Raw genomic sequence first — 22793 nt, 5'->3', positions numbered from 1 at the left:
AAACTACTAGTAGTCTTGGGCCTACCCAGATTACCATGTAACTCCGTCCATGTTCCCCTACTATATTCGTGTCTTGCTTACGCGATCTCATGATCATCTCTTGGATATTCGCCCTACACGCTAGATTTGGACGAACGATCGGCCAAAAGTTGCTTCCACGGTTCAGTCAACTTTGAGTAGGCAGCACGCACGAGCTGGCCATTCATCACGTCACCTTACGTGAACACCGGGCACGGCTATCTGTCTTGCGTGAAAATAAATCGTTACTGCTGTGCGTTCTCCATGTTCTGACTGTACTAGGCTACTAGAGTACACACGTAAATCAATGGAAATGAAACATTGCGGCTGAAAGTGACAGTGCAGTGTGAAACTGGCTTCGAGTTTGATGATACCGATCGGACTACAGATATATCTGGCTTGACTCCACCCCGGAGGAGCATCTTGACTCGACTCCTGCGCATCGAGCACCTGAACATGACGTGATCCAACCGTAAGGTAACGAGAATGTCGCGGGCGAAGCTGCTGCGAACTTTCGCAGGTGGCCGCGAGTTGCAAGGAGCTAGCGCATAACGCCGAGCCAGCCACATGAATCGCATAACTGCGTCCGCGTCCATTATTATGCGCGTGTGGACTTCACGGGCGGCCGGGCCCTCGGCGTGGCTGAGTTGTTCCTCTCGTGGGAGCGCACGGATGGTGCACGGCTCGCTCCGGCCTCGGGCCCCAGCCAGCGACAGCAGGACAACATCTTCCAGGTTCCTGTGGTGACTTTCAGGTGACTATCTCTCTTGACCTGCATGACGCCGGCTTTCTCTTTGATATGCATGTAACTACAGGTATGTTTGGTTTCTTTATCCATCTTTATCCATAAACCTATTTTACTAGTGGTAGAGTTAATTTGGCTCTCACTAAAAACAAGAAAATATGTGCTCACCTTACCTAAATTTAAATCAAACAAAGAAACCAAACATGTTTGCTTGTCATCTAACCTTGCTAGGCAAGGCTAGGCAAAGGTAGGCAGAGAAATTAAACATACCCTATCTCTCCACAGGATGCTGCAAGACGCATTACCTTCTCGAGGTTGGGTTACAGAAAGGTGCAGCGCTAATGACTGGTCACCGGTCATCACTCGCCACTGCTAGTGTTCGAGTTGGGTAGGTCAGTAGGGACAATGGACGCTGCTATCTGCTGTGTATGTTGGTCAGGAATGTTTGGGCAAATCAGGGGACAGAGTGGTTGGCCTATTTTGTAAGCAAGTCCTTGGTGGCCTGCGCACTCGGTAACAACCAGTGATCCAGTGAGTCCAGGGGTGCTATGGTTTAGTGGTTCCACAAGTGCTGTACGCTCATCTGTCAAATCAGAGCTACTAATTCGTGGCAAATAATTTAGCAACGAGTTTGTTCATGGGGACTTAATTATTCTACAGAGGCATCTGTCAATGCTATCATCTAGCCATTTTAACCCGACTTGGACCACTAATAATTTTGTATTTGTATTTCGGCACTTGCCTTTACAAAACCTACTGGGAAGCTGATTGAGTTAAATAATCCCACTACCATAGCTTCCAGGACGATGATTCTTGCCTATCTAAACCATCCAAAGTATTTGAACAGAAACATACTGTGCGTCAGGATAGTAGTATATTTGTAAAAACAATAATAACAGAGCATCAATGATGCAGCCTGATGAAGCTATACAAATTTAGCTAACTAATGCCAGCACGGAACACAAGCTTAAGTGTAAAACTCCTTTGCTAGTTGCAGAAAATATGGCTGTGAATCAGAATAGTACTGCAAAGTGTGAAAAGGTCAACTATTGTGGATCAACAGGTAACATTGGCGTCTGACGAGAAATGGCGGTCTGTTCAACTTTCAACTACGTAATAACTGGACTTTAGGACACCCTAAGCCATTTGTCTGGCCAGGTAAACAGCGAGCCGCTTTTCTTCAAAGGAGTACTCAATCTCCTCCGGCAATCTTGGCTCTGGCTTCTCCTGGAAAAGGGAAACAGGATTGGCTATGACCTTGTTAGCCACAGCGGGCGTCATCGCAAGCTGCATCGGAGCCGTCACCGTTATTGGCGTTTTAGGATTCAGTGTTGCAAATGTCTTTGGGGTTTTGTTCTCTTCCTCAGTGTCATTGGAGATGGGCCGCGCAGGCGTCGCCGAGACATTGTTTCCTGGCACGATCTGGGCAAAAGGCATACGATGTGTTTCTGCCTCACGTAGAGTACTTGCGTTGAAAGATAACTTCTTGATGGGAAGACCAGCAATGTCTAAGCCTCTACTGCCTGAAAGTGCTAGGTTGCATCAGAATTGTACGGGAGTAAAAGCGAAGAAAAAAGGAAGCATTGCAGACTTGCAATAGATTAATGGTAAAAGGAGCTTACTAGGAGATAAAGTACCCATATCTTCAGTCTTCTTGGCAGCACGAGCAGTCTTGGAATGCGGTATGTCTGTTTTAGGGGGTTGCATTGTGGCTCCACCAAGAGATAGCCTTCGGTTTGTACCACCCATGGAGTTTCTAGGCGCCTTCTTTGAACTTTGAGGCTTGGATGGACTTGGTTTTGATCCGTAGAGCGCTTCCTGCTCAGCTTTGAGTTGATCTTTTAGCTTCTTCTGATCCTGCAGTTACATTCAGGTATTACATCGTACTCACTCCAGGCAAAACAGACGGTTTATGTTTTGCACGGACATTACCCTTTGTCTCTTCTTCTCTAGCTCTTTCTCCTGTCGAACGATCATGTACTCTTCGAGCATTGACAGAAGGTGGGCCTGAAAATATTGCACATGAAAAATACATTTTAGTTGCATCAAATACATTTCAAAAAACGGAAGAATTAAACACCAAGAAAGAAGTACAAGAAACTTACACCATCGTATGTGAACTCTTTTCCTCTTTCTTTCTCCCAAACTACAATTTTTGTGGTCAAAACATCTACCATTCCTGCTCAAGACATAGCAGTGGTGGTAAATTGTGGCCACGATGATACAAGAACATTCTATGAACAGAATATAATTGGTCAAGCTCTAATAGATATCACACACTCAGCAATATTACCTGGGATCTTGTTAACCAAAATACGAGCTTTTTCTGCCCTTTTGAGCGTCAGATGGGCCCCCCTCCCAGCATTATAACGGTTGTCATCCTAAACATCCATGTAGAGGCAACTATCACTATCTACTGAGCAAAAATAGAAAGGAGAGTTGCATATAAAGTTGACCAGCATTCTTACTTTGTTGTAATCTTCCAGCCAGGCTTCCTCCTCACATGCATTCAGCCATCTTTCAACCTTCTCAAGAATATCCTTCCGGCTAAAAGCTTCCTCTTTCACGGTAGCAATGTGAGCCTCAATTTGTTCTAGCACCAGCGCAGGATCGACAGCTCCTGTAAGAAAAAGGCAAAGGCGGATAAGGCAGTTCTCATTTGACTATTTTCAGACCTGCAACACATGTTACCTAACACAAGTTGTTAACAAGTCAGGAGACGATCTTTACCTGCATCAATAGCCTCAGTGCTAAATTCAGCTGCATAACCTTCCTCGCCAATCAGATGAGCACGTCTCCTATGCTCTTCCAATTCTGTCTTCTTTTTCAGAACTAGGTCTTTCATCTTGCTCGCTTTCAGTTGTTCAAGCCTTAAAACCTCAGATTCCACCTACATTTTAGATCAAGATATAATCTCAGAACATTCCTACCTCAAAAGAGAAAACAATAGCAACAGTGACACAAGAACAATCTCTGCAAAACAACGGACTCACGTAGCTGAGGAAGTCAATAGAGAGGGTGTTGGGCTGGGTTATTTCATGTTCTGAAGCAGCAATATTGCACGTTACATTCTGGAACATCTGCTGCTCTTCAAGTGGTGTATCCATGAGATTCCAAAGTTCAAGCATGCTAGATGCCAAATCTTGAAGCTGCCATTCATATTCAGATTAAGAATGTTAAGGGATGAATGCACTGACTATTTAAATTTCTGAAGGGTGAGAGGAAATGCTGACCTTTTGCATCCTCTGGACTTTCATTTCGCGTAATCTGTTTACAGCTGATGCAAGTCTCTCGATTGTACTGTTGCTCAGGTTCTTTGATCCCTCAGTCTCATCCAGGCTAGGATGCACCTCAAACACTGTTTGTTTGAACTCTATACCAAGCACCTCACATAAGGATTGCAAGGTATTCAAATGTTCCATCACTTGCTTCAGCCGATCACTCTGTCAGAAACAGACACAAAAAAACGTGATGAGATTCATTGAGTTACATGAGCAATGAAGGAAAGTAGTCCACATAAACATATTGAGGACTATGCATTGATTAAAATAAATAAGATTAGAATGAGTGATGCTGACCTTCTCCTTCTGAAGGTATTGTAGCTCCTTCGTTAACTCCTCAAGCTTCCTTAATGACAGATCAGACTGATCCACAGGAACTTTAAATGGTACAAAATCCGCAGACCTGATTTCAGCTGCAACCTTCTTAATTTTCTCTATGACATCAACAAACTGGTCCCATCTTTCGACTTTCTTCTTCCTCATCTCCTCCAAATACGGCACAATTGTGTTCAATTCCTCCCTTAAACCATGCAACTTCTGATTTGACTGCCAACATTTTTCAGAAGGAAGAAGTACCAGTTACTACTGGAATCACTAGTGGCAGATTACGAATGGCGTTGCATATGCAGTCAACAGTTATCGCATTATCCCAGCCGTAGTTTAGTTGCAGTGGCAGTGAGACCTTTTGTTCCCCTTGGCAGTAAAATAGATAGATTACGGGTGGAATTTCTACCAAATTTCATTCTCCCTGTCGACAATTATCACTATTACTCTTGTTACAGTATTTATATTGGATTCTTTTTATCCTGTCACTGCATACTAGTACTTGGACACACTAATGAACACAAACAAACCTGCCTGACATGTATCGGCGGCTCGCCCATGGCTGAGCAGATGCCGGCGAGCTCAGCTTCGGCCTCGGCAATGGATTGCCGCAGCTGGGCCCTGCACCGGTTGGCCTGGTCGACCTTCCTCCTATACACCTCAAGGCACTCCTGCTCGAGCTCCAGCAGCATCCTGTCCCTCGCCTTGTCGAGCTCCCCGACCTCATCCCATATGACCTGTAAAAAGAACGCATCGATCCATCGCATCAGGCGCGCGCGTAACCAACAAAAACAGCGCAAAAAAACAACGGTGGAATCAGGAAGCCGCGGCGTACATTGAGCTCCAGCAGGAGCGAATCGCACGTCGTCGACATCTGTTGGAGCTGGTCCTTCACGGCACTACTCATCGCGAGAGGGCGAACAGCAGCAGCAGCAAGCACCCTGCAAATGCGATCACAGATCAAACCCAGCTCCGCAGCAAGGCACCTCCCGCTCCGCGCCGCGCGCATCAGTTTAACCCCCATTCCCCCAAGCCTCCACCGCGTGGAGCAGGGAGACGGGACCTCCTCCGAACCTAGGGCTTCCCCCCACCGGGGAAGGCGCACAACGACACGAGCGCCCGGATCCAACCCGTGCGAATCGCAACCAAGTAAGACGCTCACCTCTTCCCCTGCGCGGTCGGCGCGGCCTCGTCGAGAGGGCGGGGCGGGGCGGGGCGGGGCGAGGCGGCGGGCTCTGGCCGCGGAAGGGATCGCGTATTCGGCGCCTCCGACGCGAGAGAGCGTGGGGAGGGGAGGGGACTGGCGGAGAGTGGTTTGAAATGTTTTGAAATAGGGTAGGGGGAGGAGAAATTTGGGGTTTAGAAATCCGTTCCCTTTTTTTTTTTTGAGAAACCGAGTTGTATTTCATATGTATACAAAGAAATTCGTTGGAGAGGGGGGCAGCAGGAGAGGGAAGTAAATTTTATGAATTTTGTCTAGAAAGATTTTTGTGAGGTATCATTCAATAACTAGATTGAAGATGAGAAAGAATAGATACATATCATTATAAGAGATAAGATTTTTTTAAACATAATTCTATATAATTTACTTTTGAGGCAGAGAGATGTGGAAACGAGGTCTTCAATTGGGCCAGATCCGGGGATACCATCTTGAGGCCTCCGTTTTGAATTGGACGGCCGCGATGCTGATTGCCCGGTTTGGGGTGCCAAGTCGGAATACGGTGGAATGTGGGATGCGTCATGCACGTGGGGCCAAGAACGTCGGTAGCCACGTGTCAACTGCAGGCTGCGAAGTTTTCTGTTGACCTCTTCTGATTAAAAGAGGAGAGCATGCAAGGTTGCAGTCCGACTGGATGATCCAAATAACCACAATTTATTTTGCAGAGTTAATGGCGTTTGTCATCGAAGTTCATACTGCTTGACGATGATTTACTTCAGCCTGGTACAGTAGGTTTGATCTGCAACCTTCAGATTGGTACTATGTGGAAACGGTGTCAGCTTGGGTTTAAAATAGGAAATCGAAAATATGTGGCCAAAGAGCACAACTGCATAGTATCTCCATGGGATGATAAACTAAAGAATTTTTCCAAGAAGGCCATACAATCTCGATTCCTCAAAAGAAGGCTGCGTCTGGAATATGAGATTTTTGTCTCCATGAGGTCATTGGTCTATCTCATGCAAAATTTCAATAAAATTCATGCGAGATAGACAATAGCCCAGTTCACTGGATACCAGGTTGCCTAATATTACAAATTTTCAGAGGAACCCTTAGTACATTTCAACTCATCATGAATTTGGAGGAACCCTTGTTACGTTCCATGGATGATGAAGAAATAAGGTGATCAAAACAAAACCTCAAAACAGTGCAAATTCAGGTCAGAACAAATCCGATGAACAGCACGACTAAGACCAACTCAATATGAAGGCATGTTTGGGGCATCTGACCTCAGACATGCTTTAAGTACGAACATGACAGTACTAGTATGGTAGACATTCTAGTGTTTCACTGAGACTTAATAACTTAACGGTCTTTCCGCTCATTGCAAAAAAGATAACTCAATTCTTACTCGAATAAACAGATCACTGTGAATCCTTATTAGGAAACAAAAAAGTGGAGGGGAAACACATCCATTGGCAGGGCCGGGCCTCCTGCCTGTAAGTACATGTCCTGGCTAGCAAAACAGAAAAAAAAAAAAAAGCACAACATGTTGTGGCCTCCAAAACTTAAAATTGCATTGCCTGTGGAGAGGAGACTGCTTAGGATGCAGACTCCTTGGCGATCTTCTCAGCCTTGGCAATGACTTCCTCTATTCCTCCAACCATGTAGAACGACTGCTCGGAAAGGTCATCATACTTGCCATCCAAAACACCCTATGATATGTCCAGAAGGTTTGTTAAACAGGAGAAATAGAAAATGAACAAAAATGGGTGCTGTGATGCTGCCAAATGACAGCTGGGATACCATACTAAGAATCAACAGGTAATAACTAGCAATGCATAAGAGACAATGGCAACAAATCAGAGCAGACCCCCAATTTTGAAGCACAAACTTCCCAACTTATTGTGTCATGGTGTGATGCCACGTTAATCCCAGTACAGCGGTAGTAGCATATTTATACTGCAACATTATATCAATTGTATGTTGAAGCACATAGCCACACAACCATTGACCAACTTAGCAAAAACACAGGAATGTCGGCCGCATATAAGACTACAGAAATTGTCCAATGATCAATATAGCACATTCCACAAATAAGCTAAAGATTAAAAGAAGTACCAAACATGTACACATTGCTTTTCCATATGATGCTTCAAGGTGTTTTGTGGCTAGCAGGTAAGCTATCACGCTATACCCTGTCCATGTCATATTCTCCATAACCAAAAAAATGATGTAATTCTTGTTTTCAACATCTTGTATCAACATGTGTGCTATTGTAAATATAAAACCACATTTATAGTTATTGCTACATGGATGCATAGCGTTAATACCCTACCCAGACAATAAGATCTCCAAAGCAGCTAGAATTTGCACGGAACATTTTAATTATGGTATCTAATATTTCATCGATATAGAAACCATAATTTCAAACAAATAAGCGACCGAATATGCAAAAAGAAAAACAATAAATAGCCTATACATTAGTATTTACTGTCTTAAGAATAAAACACTCCCTCTGTGCACAGTATAGAAGCAATAATGGGTACAATATGTTGGAAAAAAATACGAAAATACAGTATAATAAAGTATTTTTAAGGAGACTAACAGCATTAATTTGACTCACCAATCTAGATATATTTGTTCCAATTAGAAGTGAAGTTCGACAATCTTGACTACATGTTATTTAAAACATAATATGTTTCCATCCGAGTACAATTCAATAACTAACAATCATATCAAAGACTTCACTAAATTTCTATGAAATTCGACCTTGCATAGAGTACCAAGCTGCAAGGCACTGAACACCAACAGCCAGCATGTCTAACTAAATAATGCTAATTTGGAGAGAACACTACCGCAGGACTGTCTTTCAGAAAGGGAGGAAAAGAGTTTAAATTCAATACCTGGAAACTTTTAACACTCTCCTTCAGCTCAACATACTTTCCAGGTGCACCTGTGAAAACTTCAGCAACATGGAAAGGCTGGCTAAGGAACCGCTGAATCTTCCTAGCACGGGCGACTGTCAACTTGTCATCTTCACTGAGCTCGTCCATTCCCAAAATGGCAATAATATCTTGAAGATTCTTGTAGTTCTGAAGAACCTTCTGAACTCCACGAGCAGTGTTGTAGTGATCTTCACCCAACACATGGGGGGACAACATTCTGGATGTAGAGTCCAGAGGGTCGACAGCAGGATAAATACCAAGCTCAGAAATCTACACAAGAAGAAGAAGCACAGCCAAGTCATACTCATAGAGCAACTACCATATCAATTCATACATTCTAACTATATTTTAGTCAGCCGGAATACCTGTCGTGACAACACAGTAGTAGCATCGAGATGGGCGAAGGTGGTTGCAGGGGCAGGATCTGTCAAGTCATCAGCGGGCACATAAATAGCTTGAACAGATGTAATAGAACCCTTCTTTGTGGTGGTAATCCGCTCTTGCAGTCCACCAAGATCAGTAGCAAGAGTGGGTTGGTATCCCACAGCAGATGGAATACGCCCAAGAAGAGCAGACACCTCAGAGTTCGCCTGACAGATAATGAACAAATTACAGGTTTTTCAGCCTTAATGTATAGAAAATCAGGAAAAAGGACAAAGGGAATTTGAAGATGCAGCAGCACTCTTCTGGGTAGAATACAGATATAGCAGACATTAGTGACTATGATTGAGCAATGTCATCTGCATACCAACTAACAAGAATACCGTTTGTTGAAACTAGTCAGACATGAGACTGAAGGAGGATCCCATAGAAGATAGAACTTACCTGAGTGAAACGGAAAATGTTATCGATGAATAGAAGCACATCCTGTCCTTCAGCATCACGGAAATGCTCAGCAACAGTCAAACCAGTCAGTCCAACACGAGCACGAGCACCAGGAGGCTCATTCATTTGACCGTAGACAAGAGCACACTTGCTCTCACTCTGTCACAAAGTACAACCATGTAAGGAAATTCCACCTTACAGATATGAATCCCAATAATTTATAGAAATATGTATTATTTACCTGCTTGTCACCAAGCTTAATGACACCGCTCTCAATCATTTCCCTGTACAAGTCATTACCCTCACGAGTACGTTCTCCAACACCAGCAAAGACAGAGAAACCACCTAGAACAAACAAATGAAACAAATCAGCCAACATAGAACACATAACATACAACTTTGCAAGACGATCATCGAGCTCTACAAAAAAACTAACCATGGGCCTTGGCAACATTGTTGATCAACTCCATAATAAGGACAGTTTTGCCCACCCCGGCACCACCGAAGAGACCAATTTTACCACCTCTTTGATAGGGCGCGAGAAGATCCACGACCTGATAGAAACATAAGCCTTAAATTTAACTAAACTTGTCCACACAAATGAATGTGTCATGAATCATGAAAAGAAACCAATGTAACTAAAAAAAGTATGACAAAGTCACTTCCAAAGACAAAAGGGTGGCGTACCTTGATTCCAGTAACAAGAATTTGCTGCTCTGTAGCTTGCTCAACAAAGGCAGGGGCTTCACGATGGATAGGAAGGAAGTGGTTTGTCTCTGAAACAAAGAGGAGCAATCAGCAAAGAAAAATTATAAACAAAACGTTTAGCATGAGTGCTACATATAAAATGCATGTCATACAGACTTACTTATATCTCCCCTCTCATCAATAGGCTCGCCAATCACATTCATAATACGCCCAAGTGTTGCCCTACCAACAGGGACCTAGAAAAATACTACAAGATGTAAATGCAGCAACATGAATAGAGCCATGGTTTAGAAGGCAGGATACTGAAGATAATAGCAGCAACTAAGTTCAGAGACAGTAAATATCTACAGCCTATAACAGATAGCAAGCTACCATAGAAGACTGTAACATCTGATCTTCATATCAAGTTAAATGTATGATTTTATTAACCAGTATCACACACCACATAATCACTTAGCATGAAAGCCACATGCATACATGATAAGCTTAGCCTCTGCATACTAAATTCTGCAACTTAAGCTTTGCGATTGACAAAATAATTAAAAATAAAGAAAAATGATAATCTTAATTACGGGAAATTTTGAATAGTTTATACCTATCTGAACTTGCTACAGCCTATTTTGGTACTAATGATGAACCTATATAAGGCTCATGTATTTCAGTGACAGGGACCACATGCCCTTTCCTCACTCTAGCTCCTACACAGAAAAATACAACACCCCCTTTCCTTGGCTTGCGTGACCTGGGACAACAGCATCAAAGGGTAGATAGAGTATGCGGTACCTTTACCAAATTATGGAATGGTAAATTCAGCATCTCCAAATGAGAAGAATGGGCAGAAACATGAATCTACGGATCAGTATTGCGAATGACACTAAATCATGATGAGCATGCTATTCATCGGTGGCAAATTTTTGCGGTTGCCACCTAACCGTTTGACATATGAACCCGCTACAGATCGAGACAGTATAAATCCGTTAACAAACTAAAGTAGTGGATCTACAAAGCAAGCATTCACTAGTCAACACACAGATCCCTACATCAAGATCGAATCTAACACCTGCTGATTCGTCATTTCGTCAAATTAGATCCAAATAAATCATCTCCAAACACGATAGGGGACGGGGAACGTGAGGGGGCGGCCTTACGGTGATGGGAGAGCCGGTGTTGAGCACACTCTGGCCGCGGACGAGACCCTCGGTCCCGTCCATGGCGATGGTGCGCACCATCTTCTCCCCGAGATGCTGCGCCACCTCGAGCACCAGGCGGATGTTGTTGTCGAGCACCTCCAGCGCCGTCAAGATCGGGGGCAGACCCTCGTCGAACCGCACGTCCACAACGGCACCAATGACCTGGCACACCTGCCCGATCGCCCCGGCGCCGGTGAACTCATCGGTGATCTTGCCGCCGCCGCCGGTGCTCTTACCGGTGGCCGCGGGCGGCGGGGCGGGCGCCGCCTGCGCCGCGGCGGAGGAGGCGTAGGCGGCGGCGCGGTTGAGAAGGAAGCCAGCGGGGGACGGGCGATGGTGGAGGGGCGCGCGCCGGCACGGGGACGGGGAGGCGACGCGGAGGCGGGAGGCGGAGCGAAGGACGGAGGAGAGGGCCCGTCGCGTCGCCATGGCCGGCGGCGAGGGGTCCGGATCTAGGTTTTTCTCAGAATGGTGACTGGGGGTGGGAAGTGGCGGCTCCGCGCTACGGGGAAGGGTGGTAGGGGTTTGGGGATCGGGCTCGGGTGGGGAATAAGGAGGGTGGAGAGGAGGGGAGCTCGCAGGAGGGACTCGCGGGTGGATTCGGTCCTCTGTGGACCGAGATGAGCGGAGTGTGCCTGCTGGTCGGTCATTATTCGTGCTCCACTATCTCTAACTATATTGCTTTGGTTTCTTTCCCTTCTCGATTTCTTTCGACGTTTTTATTTTTTTATTTTTTTATTTTTAACAGTTTTTTTTAAAGAATCGTAAAAGAAAGGAGAGAATCTTGTTCTGAAAAAAATAACATTGGAAATCTCTTCATGACGAAAATTGTGAAGAAAAACTGTTGAAACGCTGAAGTGAACGAAAATCTCTCCATAACAAAATTTTCACCCCCGGCAGAAATCCCTTGTGCATAGTCTTAGAAGTTTTATGAAGCGATTTGATGTGAATGAGACAGAGAAATAGATATACGCTCTTAAAAAAAATAGATATACACAAAACGTTATTCTTGAAATTTCTATTGTATTAGTGCAAAGGTTTGTAATGCCTAGCTAACCAACGACTTGATTGGGTTTTCTATCCAAATTGCGCCATGCTATCTCCACCTTGCACGGACTAACCATAGTGGAGAGATGCGGCAAAGTTCAATATTTGCTTCTCCATATGTTTTCGTCGTACCATTTCTTTTACCTTTTTTAAACCCTTTGAATCAGTTTTGTTCTTGGAACTAAATATACGAGTCACAATTTCTCATGTAGAAAACATCGGGTCTACCTCTTGGCTACCAAAGGTTACCATAAATGATAAACAATGCATAGCACTGGATTTCTATAACTCTTTAGAGCATTAGATCTTTTATTTCTACAAAATGTTGGCAGCGCTAAACAATTCATAGATTCCAAAGTTATATGAGGACTTTTCAAAGAATGGCTTCGGATATTTCCCCTCTTAGTACAAATTGAGGTTAAATGTTTAAATCTTCTTCAATAAGTTCAATATTTGGTTGATGGAATGATTCAGCTCCTTCTTGATGTATAAGTGACATATCAAAAGGCGAGAGATGGATAAGACGTGCAACCACCTAAGCACTGAAGAGGGAGGCTAAAAGGTGGTATCGTATCTTGTTGCTAGGGCATGATTAGTGCTAGCCAAATGAGTGGCCAAGGATGGCATGGCTCAGGCCCAGTAACAGCACGACTCGATTAGGCCCGTTAGCCAAACAATTTGTGTTGTGCTAACTCGTGTGCCAAGCATTCGGTCCAGACACGGTCTACATAAGGTCAGATCATGTTGTGCCAGCATATAGCATGGTAGGCCTAATGGGTTTTTTGTCTGTTAAAGCACGTGAAAAATCAGGGGAAAAATAAATGTGTGGAAGCTGCTCACCACATGCATGCATATGTTCTAAGTTCCCATGTCAGCGGAGGCTGGTTCATGGTCACGGGTCATGGTGCGTTGGTAAATAAAAATGTGTGACATATCATATGCACGTGGGATTGTGTGTGTTGCAACTTACATATGAGAGAGAGTGAGAGATAGTAGGCATGCGCATAGCTGTCATACGCTGACACTCTGGTGATGCTGCTAGCCTGCAAAGTGCATCGCACGGCCTGTGGGAAACCGTTGTGTTGTGGTGTTGCCGAATGCCGAGGTCCGAGTGTCGAAGGCCTGAAGCCATGCCAACCGTTGTCGATGGGCCAAGTCATGCTGCGGTTCCAGCACAAGCATGGCCTAGCCCGTTGTGCCGTGTCAGTCCGGCCCGATTATAAATGAGTCGTGTCGTGCTTGAATCGTGCCCATAATATCGTGCCGCGTGTCGACCCATTTGGTCCGGCCCATTTGGCTTGCTTTAGGCATGATATGGCCCTGACACCACTCCTATCATGGTGGTCATAATGGATGATCGAGATTAGAGAATAGATTCCCTACGACCATGGTTGGCCAGAGCTATGCCTTTGATTTTGGTGGTTTCGCCATGGGTCTTCAAGCGAGACAAAGAAGACAAAGTCCCCAACGAAAAAGAACACTGCAGAGTACTCTAGGTTTGTTGTGCAACAAGACAGGCCCTCTGGCGAAGTTTAAACATGAAGCTCCTCGCACAAGATTACTATCTTCAACAACAATAACTTAGTGCATGTTCTCACAAAAGAAGAAGAGTAAGAAGAAAAACTTAGCATGAGTACAATTTCAGTTCAGAAAATGATGAAATTGTACATGCTTGGCATATGCCTGGCTTGCTTGATCCCTAGTAATGCCCACTCCATAGGTATTGTGTGCTGGCTTAGGGCATGACCAACGCTCCAGCATGGTTGGTAGCCTCGCAGAGCCACATTGGCACAATGTTGTTGTGGAAGAGAGAGAGAGAGAGAGAGAGAGTTGGTGGCTTGTATAGTGTCAGTGTGACTTGCAGAGATATCGATGGCTTCAATGGAAAGAGTGTGAAAAGGCAGTCAGGGAGGGAGAAAAGCGAGAGGTAACTCATGATCTCGTCAACTTGCGTAGAGTGGAGATGCAACTTCTGACCTGCATGAACCCTCTGCTAGCCGGGATCTACATGTGGCAGTCGTGGATGTGATCCACACAAGAGGATGACAGCGAGATCTGGATGGCACGAGGCGATACCGGTGACCACCCATCGCTCCTTTGCTCACCTGGATCTAGTCGGAGCAGCAAAAAGAGATTGGTAGTCAGCGTAGGTGTTACAAGCGATGGTCTGGGTGGCTACGGAGGCTGGATCTAGTCGAGTTGAGGGAGGTCGCAGTGTCCTATGCTATAGGGTGGTAGCAGCGGTGTTACTCGAGGAGATAATGATAGTCGATAGGGCAAAGGAAAGTGGCGTGAGGAGACGGGAGGGGAAAGGAAGGTGGTGTTTATTTGGCTGACATGTAGGGTACTATTGTAAATGCGATAGATTTTTTTCTAAGGATCTTTGTGTAAACTTTTGGACTAAGTAGCATATTAAAAAAGTATAAGGACTCTGATGGAAATAAAAAAGGGGCTGAAATGGAAATGTCATGTTGGTCCCATTTGAAGCTATCATGAATCGCAGCATTGGTTCCTAAGTAGTGGCTTGAGCAAGGTGACACACACTCTCCCGAACCACCAACTATAGTAGCTTGCACGGTTCGTGCCCTTGCGACCAAGAAGACTGGCATGCAAATTGCAAATCTGTAACCAAATGCAGCCCAGCCCAGTCATAAGCCCTGTGAACTCTAGTGACGCTGACGCCACAAACTAGCAACATTACCAACAGTCTAGTTCGATTTGTCACTCTAGCTAGTGACACACTCTCCTCCCCAGTTTAATTAATTTTTTTTGTCACTCTAGCTAATGACACATTCTCAATAGTCACTCTCTTGAGTTGCTTTGCTAAAAAGCCAACTAGGTCCCACTGATTTTTGCTCATTTGTCACTCTAAGGCTTGTTAGCCCGCCACGTGTCCTTTTTTACCTTTTGCCCTACCGACGTGGATAATCACAGGAACAGACCTTCGTGCCCCCAGTCGCCTCGCGTGTTGCCTCGGTGCGGTCGAAACCTATCGCATTGCTGCGCTAGAAGAGGAGATGGATGAGGGGCTCCTGCTGCTCGATCTGCCAGAGTTGGCACTGGACCACATGCTAAAGGAGCTCTCACAGGCGTTGCTGGCCGTGATGGCGTGTGTGTGTGCGCCACTCTCAGGGACACGCCTTGTGGGAGCACCACCTGCGTCGAAAGTGGGGGCGCGTGCTGGCGTCGCCGCGTGGAAGGAGAGAGAGGCAAAGCTGGGCGCCAAGGTGAGTCGCCACAGGAGCTAGCCACCCATGGGCTTCCTTTGCGTGTGTAAGGCCAGATATGGTGGGGTAGGAGTGGGTGGTTGATTCAGTTCTAGTGGTGGACCTGGTTTTGGAGCAAGTGGTGGTGTGAGAGGCGACATCGGACTTGGAGGTGGTGCCATCGCTGGAGGTGGAGAAGGAATGGGTAGTGGTGGTAGACTTGGGGGTGGAGGTGGCGTCGGTGGTGGGTTCGGTGCTAGAGGGGGTCTAAGTGGTGACGCAGGTGTTGGTGGTGGCGCAGGAGGCGGCACTGGTGGTGGTGGTGGTGGAGTGGTGGCGTCGGAGGTTTTAGAGGAGGTGGTAGCATTGGTGGTGGTGTAGGTAGAGGTGTGGGTTTTAGTGGCGGGAAGGGCGGCAGCATCGGCGGTGGAGCATGTTGCGGCTTTGGAGGTGGTGTGGGAGCCAACAGCAGATTCAGTGTTGGAGCCAGAGTGGGCGGAGACATGGGTGGCGGCTTGTAGGGCCAGATGCTCTCGTTGGCAGTGGCTGCGGACGAGTTAGTTCGCACAAGCAAGAAGAGCGAGTTGGAGGCGGCCTTAGTGCGGACATCCCCATGTATGACACAAACATCGGTGCGGAGCGCGGTGCGATCACAACAAATGGTGTTGTTGGCCATGTCCATTCATTGCGGCACGGGAGCAGCCTCCTAATCGTGACGCATCCTCCTCCTGACCTGCAGCAGCTCGTCCATGGCGGTGGAAATAGGGTTGCCCAGAAGCAGTAGGGAAGCAGGAGATGATCGTGAATCTGACGAGCATATGGAACAGCACGTTGTGGTCGTGCTTTCGATGGTGGTAGGCGTAGTCCACAAACCACCCTCAGAGTTCCTTCACATGTTGCCTCCCCCTCCTGCGGTAGCGACTCCGTAGAGTTATAGCCCAGCACACAGAGGAAGCCAGCTAGCAATAGCCAGAGGAAGAGGATAAGACTGGAGAGGTGAAAGGACAATGATGTCGCCTAGAGGGGGGTGAATAGGCGTTTTTACAAAAATTCATCTCCTTTTACCGTTAGCCTAAACTTGCAGCGGAATATAAACTAACGGGTTTTTCACAAGTGAAAAACCTAAATATGTTAGGCTCAACTAGTGCACAATCACCCTAAATAAGTGTGGAAATTACAATCCTAAGGTGAAAAAAATTACTCTAATCTAGCAAGAGATGTACAATAAAACTCAAATTGAAAAAAGGCTGAAAACACTGTTCATATACCTGAAGACCGGAGTCTCCGAGTTGTACAGGTCCAGAATCTCCGGTAAAGTCCGGATTCTCCGGATTCTGTACAGAACTGAGCCCGGAACTGAATATAAAGGATGGGTAGAGAGTTCTAACTCAAACCAAGTGATGTCGTGTGTTCCCGGAGATGATTCCAAGTAGATCCACGGAGAACCTACACTCAAATACACAAAAACAAGTAGATCGAGCAATATGCACAAAGATTTGAACAAGAACTCAAAAGTAAAGAAACAAGAGAGGAGACACAAGATTTGTTTCCTGAAGTTCGGATTCACCACCGTAAATCCTACGTCTCCATTGAGGAAGCTCCAACGAGTCGGGTCTCTTTCAACCGCTTTCCTCAATCCACTCTTGATTTCTTCCCTTGCGGAGGCGAAATCGAGCCCTTCACAAACTTTCCCGCGGCTCACCACAAGCACGGGAGCTCACCGGCGACACCTAGCCGGCTAGGAGGCTTCACCTCTAAGAGTAGCAAACGCTTCGAGAACTTCTTGTCAAGAACTCAAGTGCTCAAGATTGGATTTTAGCTCACTTGCACTCAATCTTCCAATCTCTCAACCCAACTCACTTTTCTTCTCAAATCACACACTAGAATGAAGTGGGATGGAGTTCTTTTGGCTCTAAAAGTGTTTCTTTTGTGCCCTTGCAGCAGCCCCAAAGGATGGGGTGAGTGGGGTATAAATAGCCCACTTCAAAAAACTAACCGTTAGGCTCTTTTCTGGACTTTACCGAAGAATCCAGCCTACACCGGACTCTCCGGTCACTCCAGGTACCGGAGAATCCGGTCTTCACCGGAGTCTCCAAGTACAGCACAGCTGATCTCCGAAAAACGGCGATAACTTTTGATCCCGGAGTCCGATTTCGACGATTTTGGACTCTATGGAAAGCTTATTCAGAGGGATATACATCCCAACTGAATTTATGACCTAAAACACATAGGATCAAATTAGGAACACTCCAAAACCCATTTTGGACACTTCCACATTTTCCGCTCCGGACTCTTAACAGTAAACTCTCACTTTGAGTTTGGTTGGGAACTCTTGAGCACTGAGACGCGACAATTAGCTCATGTTGCATCCCTCTTAATAGTGCGGCATACCTAGACTCAATTTCAAAGATAAAACACATTTGAACCAATTTGAGCCTTTTGAATACTTTCAAGTACCGCTTCTTACTTTCAAACCTTTGAGGGTTGCCATCTTCCATAAAATCTTCACTCCATCTATTCTTGATTCCTCATGTGATTGATGCGTATCACTCATAGCTTCTCATGGCCTTGCACGGTCCATTGGTGCAAAGTTTCACTCGCTCTTCACCATCGCCTTGGTCCTTCGGCGCCAAGCCATTTGCTTGCCCTTCACCACCGGATGGTCCATCGCAGCTGAGTCTTGCTTGCCCTTCACCGTCTTTCCATAGAAAACTATTTTGTATTCGACATCTTCAGATAATTCACTTTTTCATATATGGAGTCCATTTTTGTTCTTCACTCTTGGCATATGTGTTTTCAATTCAACTTATGCCTCTTATAGATCCTAACTCCAACTCACTCTTAAGCACAAAGCACATGGGTTAGTCCATAAAACCTAAATGACAACTTTTATACCTTAAGTTACTTGATCTCCACAAGTAACTTATTAGCATTCATGTATATTGTCAATCTTCATATAGAACCTAACACCACTCATTCTTAAACACATAGCACACGAGTTAGTCCATAAAACTCTATTAACAAATCATACCTTTAGTTACTTGATCTTTACAAGCAACTTAACCTTCAAGATTATTGCTAATCTTATTGAGCTTCTTCTTCTTCTTATGAGAATCACTAAAGTCTTAATGACTTTTGATGCAATTCTTTGAACTCATGGCATTTCTCAAAGATCCATGCTTCATCATTTATGCATCTTCTATGAAATAACCTAATAGCAATTCTCAATATAATTGTTAGTCCATAGGTATTGTCATCACTTACCCGAGCATCGCCTATAACTCATTCATCTTGATGCATTTTCAATCTCCTCATTTACCTAGAGCTCATGCATATCTCTCATCCATGCATCACCTATGGAACAACCTACTAACAAACTCGACATCATTGTTAGTACATAGGTATTGTCATTAATTATTAAAGCCACACATAGGGGCTAGATGCACTTTCAAAAGGGCAGAGTGGTCATTTCCATTGATTATCCACGTCAGCAGAGCAAAAATAATGAAAAACCATGCAGCGAGCTAACAAGCCTCAAAATGGCAAATGAGCAACAATTTATGAGGGCCAGATGGCTTTTTAGCAAAGCAACTCGAGAGAATGGTTATTGGGAGTGTGACATAGGCTATATTGACAAAAAAAATTAAGGACCATGCTAATGGCTGCACGTGCATCCATTAGCCTTCCAGGATGTATACCTTTTTTGGTAACCCTATCCGACCTAGACCCACCACTTTCTTTTTTTGGTAGCACGAGCACATCATGCGCAAAGCGGGTGTCCAACGCGTGGGATGACTTTGCGCGGTCCCACAAGCTAGCCACGTTAGCTTATTCGTCACCTATACATATAGCTTATCCTCTTACACGTGCAGGAACGAAAAATGCATGCATCATATCATAAAACAAAAGCAATTCCTCACATAGCAAAAGCAATTTGATACCTTTCGCTGGAAAATCTGAAGCTGTATATTGCCAAATTGGTTCAATTAGATCAGCAGAGTATATCAAGTGGTGTATATAACAAGTATCTGTTCCCCACAAAAACTGATCAACCACAATTGCCTATTCACATTACTCCAATCTACATTTCTCCAAAAATTTCTATTGATCCATTGAATGAAAACAAAAGTTGAACCTAAAAAAAACTATAAAATTCAGATTCAATAAATGCATTTGTGTGACAAAAAAGAATATACAAATTACACTGATGTTCGTGATAGAAGATGTAATGAAAATGCTTTATATTATTTCAGACATATAAAAATGTTGTTTGACAAATATTGTTTCATGAATATCAACTTGCTCTGTCATGCATGGAGGTCCCATATGGATCTATATCCACCACCTCATGAATATGATTAGAACTTGCTCTACCATGCATGTAGTGCTAGTGGTGATAAACAGAAATGAACTAGTGGAATATTGCTTTTTACAAAAAAAAAAAGAATTGATTGGTAGTTCTTGAATACTTGGTTTTACATTAATATGTAGTTGCTACTTCTGAAAACTTGTTTTCAATGAAAAAAAATATGCTTTTTTACATATTTTCGAATTGCATCTACCTTGAGTTCCCAAATAACAACAGAAGTGCAAAAAAAAAGGAGTTACTTGACAAGTATGAAATGCTGCCTCTTTGTGTGCATAAAGTTGTTTATACAAAAATACAGCTTGATGGTAGATCAGGAGATCTGCATCGCATGAAGTTCACCTGAGAAAAGGATATTCGAAGAACTTCCTCCATCGATAAGCATTCGGGAGATCTTACAGTTGTTGATTGTAGGCTCAACCACTATCGGGAAGCGGCCTAGCCATACGAAGTTTCTGGGCAATCATCTTGACCGAAAGAGATTTTGACACCCAACCATTTGACAGCTTGGCAACTCTTGGGGACAACTGTTAAAATTTCTTAGGCTATTGTCTTGTACTGTCGTTTGGACTCGTACGTCGCGGAGCCACCGAACATGTGGTTGATGGTCCTCTCCCCCGATTGGTAGGACATTGGGTCCGATTCATCGTCGCTGCTATTGGAGATGGAGTCCTTGCTTTGGGCGATGACCTAGGCTAAAGGCTTTTGTAGGCTTGAATGAACTTCAATTGGCTTCTCCTCCGTAGGTCTTCTGGTTCCGTATATATAGGAGGGTCATCGTGCCACTTATGGACTCCTTCCTTATCATTCTTAGAGATAAAATTTTCTGTTTACGAGATATCCTAAGTAACTGCGGGCAATTTTTATACGTTTAGGGATTCCCTTCCTAGGCGCAAATATATGTCCCGAGAATATAGGAAACCCTAGGGGGATCCAGATACGGTAGTTTTACACTACCCATCATCAAAAACTAATTTTGTCACAGATGAAGAGAGGCGTGAACTGAAGTATTTGTGTGCTGGTAAGTTTACTATGGTATCATGGCCAAGGTAAACTGAACAGCATGCATATCTATTGGGTTCTTAATCATAACATAGTAAATAGTACTCAAAATAGCAGACTAGCAATAAAGAGTGTAATTATTGTTCATTGATATTATATTAGTTGGGTAAGAATATTTATAATCATACATCAACCACTTCAATCATCATTATATCTGTAACCCTTATTCAAGAAATAATTCACTCGACCTTAGGAATTATCCCGGAATATTCCTAGGTATTACAATCTATGCACATTTGCAAAGCCCTAACTTAACCGTACCTGACACATGTCCCAAGGGACTCGCGTCAAGCTTCCCTTCGATTATAATGCTAACTTCCTTCTGGTTGTTTTCCCTCCAGACCCTCTTTGACCTATAGGCTTCTCTCAGGGTCGATCTTCGTTCTCTTACTGAAGGTCTCTTCTTTGTATCCCTTCGCCCTTCGGGCTTCGGTCCCCGCTTTACGCCCGGGCTTCGGCCTTTGCCTCGTGTCCGGACTTCGCTATCGCTTATGTCCTTTGATGTTCCTTTCTTTATATGTTCCCTTTAGAATCATTTTGCATTTTTGGACCTACTGTTCTTAGTCATATGTCATTCGGTCTTATCCTATAAAACATAGTAGGGTGGGGGAGGCGACTTATACTGACCAAACTGTGTTCAAGTCCACTACAAAACAGACCTGTTTGCACGATCTAATTCATCAGAATTGAAACTAGTACTGGTACTTGATGGGATGCATTTTTTTTTCCAGTTTTCCTGCAACGTCCCTGTCTCTACCGGATTAGTTGGTCTAGGAAATATCGTAGAACTATACAGAAGGTGTCCACTAGTTCAGTAATCATAATTTCCAGTTGTAAATTAAAAAACTAAAGTCGCCGGATCATCCAAGTGCAGCCGTACATAGGAAGCTGTAATTCGCGCCCGCGAGCAGCCTTTCTCGCGCACCTTTCCTAAGAAAAAAGTTACTCATAAAAAATTACCGAGAAAAGTTAACATGGTACTAATAGACTCTTGTGGGCCATCTCGAGTAAGCTCCTATGGATCACGATTTGATACGAAAAATTGAATAATTTACTTATATTTTAATATTTCTCTCACGTGTAGGCTTTTTTGGCCTCAAATATCTGATAATATTTAAGCTGTATGTAACCACCATTTCAACTAAAAACTTAAGTTGATAGGAAAAATAAACAATTCACATACTTCGATATATAGCCCATAGATAAAGAATCCGTGAACCTGTTGTCTCCTTGTTTGCGTCTTGAGATTCTCCTGAAACGATCGATATCGAACATGCACACAGACGACAAGATGATCCAATCGTGGTGCCCAAATCGAACTCGACGACAAGGGTCGCGAACTGTAACACAGGCAGATTCAACATCGCAACCCAGGCAAGAGCGAGACGCCATTTCCAACCAAGAGACGCAAATAACGCATTACAGCGTGCAAAAGGCAAGGTACTGAACGCGAAAATATGGGATGCGTAAATTATAATGCGTGTACGGACGAGGAGATTGAACCCGGAGCCGGAGGCGAGGGAGGTGGCGATGGCGGCGGAGGAGAGCGCGCGGGAGCACGCTGGGGAGGTGCCCCACCATCATGTTGGAGGACACCTGCACGGCGTACTGCGGCAGGGTCACCCCCACCATCGGCAGCGCCAGGTAGCCCACCCGCCCGGCCTCGCGCGCCCACCGCCTCCACCACGACGACGCCCCCTTCTGCTGGTCACCCTCTCCCGCCTGCTGCGACCGCGGCAGCAGCGGAAGTATGGCCTCCTCTCTCGCGATTGGCCCTAGTCCAGATAACTTTTGGCCTTCTTCTTGCAAGGGGGAATATCAACCGGCAAAATGCCAACTTTTCTTCGAACAAATCGGGCACTCGTCCAGCTCTTCCATCAGTGAAATGAAATCATCAGACACAAGCAGCGTGGACTA

General features: G+C 44.7%; 3 protein-coding genes across 4 annotated transcripts; all 3 read right to left on the bottom strand.

The window, feature by feature from the left end:
• Window positions 1-1594: 1594 nt before the first annotated feature.
• On the bottom strand, window positions 1595-5388 carry LOC133918241 (65-kDa microtubule-associated protein 3-like). Of its 2 annotated transcripts, none has more exons than XM_062362004.1 (12): window positions 5204-5388; window positions 4899-5105; window positions 4342-4590; window positions 3997-4206; window positions 3757-3912; window positions 3494-3653; window positions 3232-3383; window positions 3057-3144; window positions 2869-2942; window positions 2696-2770; window positions 2386-2620; window positions 1595-2295 (listed from the first exon to the last, which is right to left on the bottom strand). In XM_062362004.1, exons 1-12 carry the CDS (start codon window positions 5375-5377, stop codon window positions 1901-1903), a joined length of 2175 nt encoding a protein of 724 aa, XP_062217988.1. In that variant the 5' UTR covers window positions 5378-5388; the 3' UTR covers window positions 1595-1900. The 2 variants fall into 2 exon arrangements, with proteins under 2 accessions (XP_062217988.1, XP_062217998.1); XM_062362014.1 differs by having other exon boundaries at window positions 1597-2286; window positions 5204-5385.
• Window positions 5389-6881: 1493 nt separating this feature from the next.
• Window positions 6882-11829, bottom strand: LOC133918231 (ATP synthase subunit beta, mitochondrial-like). The gene is made up of 9 exons (XM_062361992.1): window positions 11154-11829; window positions 10166-10241; window positions 9985-10073; window positions 9734-9851; window positions 9539-9642; window positions 9298-9456; window positions 8838-9062; window positions 8431-8742; window positions 6882-7239 (listed from the first exon to the last, which is right to left on the bottom strand). The coding sequence occupies exons 1-9, from the start codon at window positions 11622-11624 to the stop codon at window positions 7126-7128; spliced, it is 1668 nt and encodes a 555-aa protein (XP_062217976.1). The 5' UTR covers window positions 11625-11829; the 3' UTR covers window positions 6882-7125.
• A 3875-nt stretch (window positions 11830-15704) lies between these two features.
• Window positions 15705-16124, bottom strand: LOC133884663 (anther-specific proline-rich protein APG-like). Its single transcript, XM_062324164.1, has one exon. The coding sequence runs from the start codon at window positions 16122-16124 to the stop codon at window positions 15705-15707; it is 420 nt and encodes a 139-aa protein (XP_062180148.1).
• Between the last annotated feature and the right edge of the window lie 6669 nt (window positions 16125-22793).

Source organism: Phragmites australis, chromosome 1 (assembly GCF_958298935.1).
Source record: "Phragmites australis chromosome 1, lpPhrAust1.1, whole genome shotgun sequence".
In the NCBI taxonomy this organism is placed as follows: Eukaryota; Viridiplantae; Streptophyta; class Magnoliopsida; order Poales; family Poaceae; genus Phragmites; species Phragmites australis.
Note: the sequence above shows the minus strand (reverse complement) of the source record. Positions and strands in the feature narration are given on the sequence as shown.